The following is an 832-nucleotide window of genomic DNA, read 5'->3' as shown; positions in this document are numbered from 1 at the left end:
CAGAACAGCACACTGGCAGGAGGTGTAGCCATTGGCACGTCGGCCGACATGATGGCACAGCCCTTCGGTGCCCTCATCATCGGCTCCATCGCCGGCATCGTCTCTGTCGTCGGCTACCACCATCTTTCTGTTAGTACCTGTAATCTTATTTATCAGTGACCACCATCTTTCTGTTAATGCCTGGAATCTTCTTTATCAGCCACAACCATCTTCACTTAGTTCCTACGATCTTATTCAACAGCCGGCTTCATCTTTCTGTTGTAATCTTAGTTATCGGCTACCCATATCTTTCTGTTATTGCATGCAATCTTTTTTATCAGCCGCCACTTTATCTTCCTCTTAGTTAACATAATTAAATTCATCAGCTGCCACCTTATTTTTGTTAGTGTCTACAATCTTATTCATCAGCTACGACCATATTTCTGTTAGTGCCTACAATCTTAATCATCAGCTACGACCATATTTTTGGTAGTGCGTATGGCTGGAATTTATCTTTTCATGGGATGATGTGGTTCAGAATGACAAGTCTAAATAACGGGAATAAGGCGGCGGGATTCGCTTTGAGAATCCCGCATTTATATGCGTGATGAGAATAAATGTAGGCATTTATGACTAAATTAAAGTAAGAAACTAATTCATCAGCCGGTGCTGTCGCGTAAACTGAGGGTCCACGACACATGCGGCGTGCACAACCTGCACGGCATGCCAGCCCTCATCGCAGGCATCGCCGGTGCCCTCTACTGCTTCCTGGCCACTGAACAGGACTACGGCCTCAGGTACAACTGCTGCTAGACTACGGCCTCAGGTACAACTGCTGCTAGACTACGGCCTC

General features: G+C 46.2%; 1 protein-coding gene across 1 annotated transcript; it reads left to right on the top strand.

Moving 5' to 3' along the window:
* Positions 1–6: 6 nt before the first annotated feature.
* Positions 7–823, top strand: LOC108676294 (ammonium transporter Rh type C-like). The gene is made up of 2 exons (XM_018164358.2): positions 7–129; positions 643–823. Exons 1-2 carry the CDS (start codon positions 49–51, stop codon positions 790–792), a joined length of 231 nt encoding a protein of 76 aa, XP_018019847.1. The 5' UTR covers positions 7–48; the 3' UTR covers positions 793–823.
* The last annotated feature ends 9 nt before the right edge of the window (positions 824–832 follow it).

The sequence above is a fragment of the Hyalella azteca genome, unplaced genomic scaffold (assembly GCF_000764305.2).
Source record: "Hyalella azteca isolate HAZT.00-mixed unplaced genomic scaffold, Hazt_2.0.2 contig13748, whole genome shotgun sequence".
NCBI lineage: Eukaryota > Metazoa > Arthropoda > Malacostraca > Amphipoda > Hyalellidae > Hyalella > Hyalella azteca.
The sequence above is the reverse complement of the archived record's forward strand: the minus strand, read 5'-3'. Positions and strand labels throughout refer to the sequence as shown.

Excerpts from the sequence above, each read along its gene's own strand:
- LOC108676294 (XM_018164358.2), top strand. The coding sequence starts at position 49 with ATGATGGCACAGCCCTTCGGTGCCCTCATCATCGGCTCCATCGCCGGC. Across the intron at positions 130-642 it reads TCGGCTACCACCATCTTTCT|CCGGTGCTGTCGCGTAAACT; the intron begins GTTAGTACCTGT and ends CTAATTCATCAG.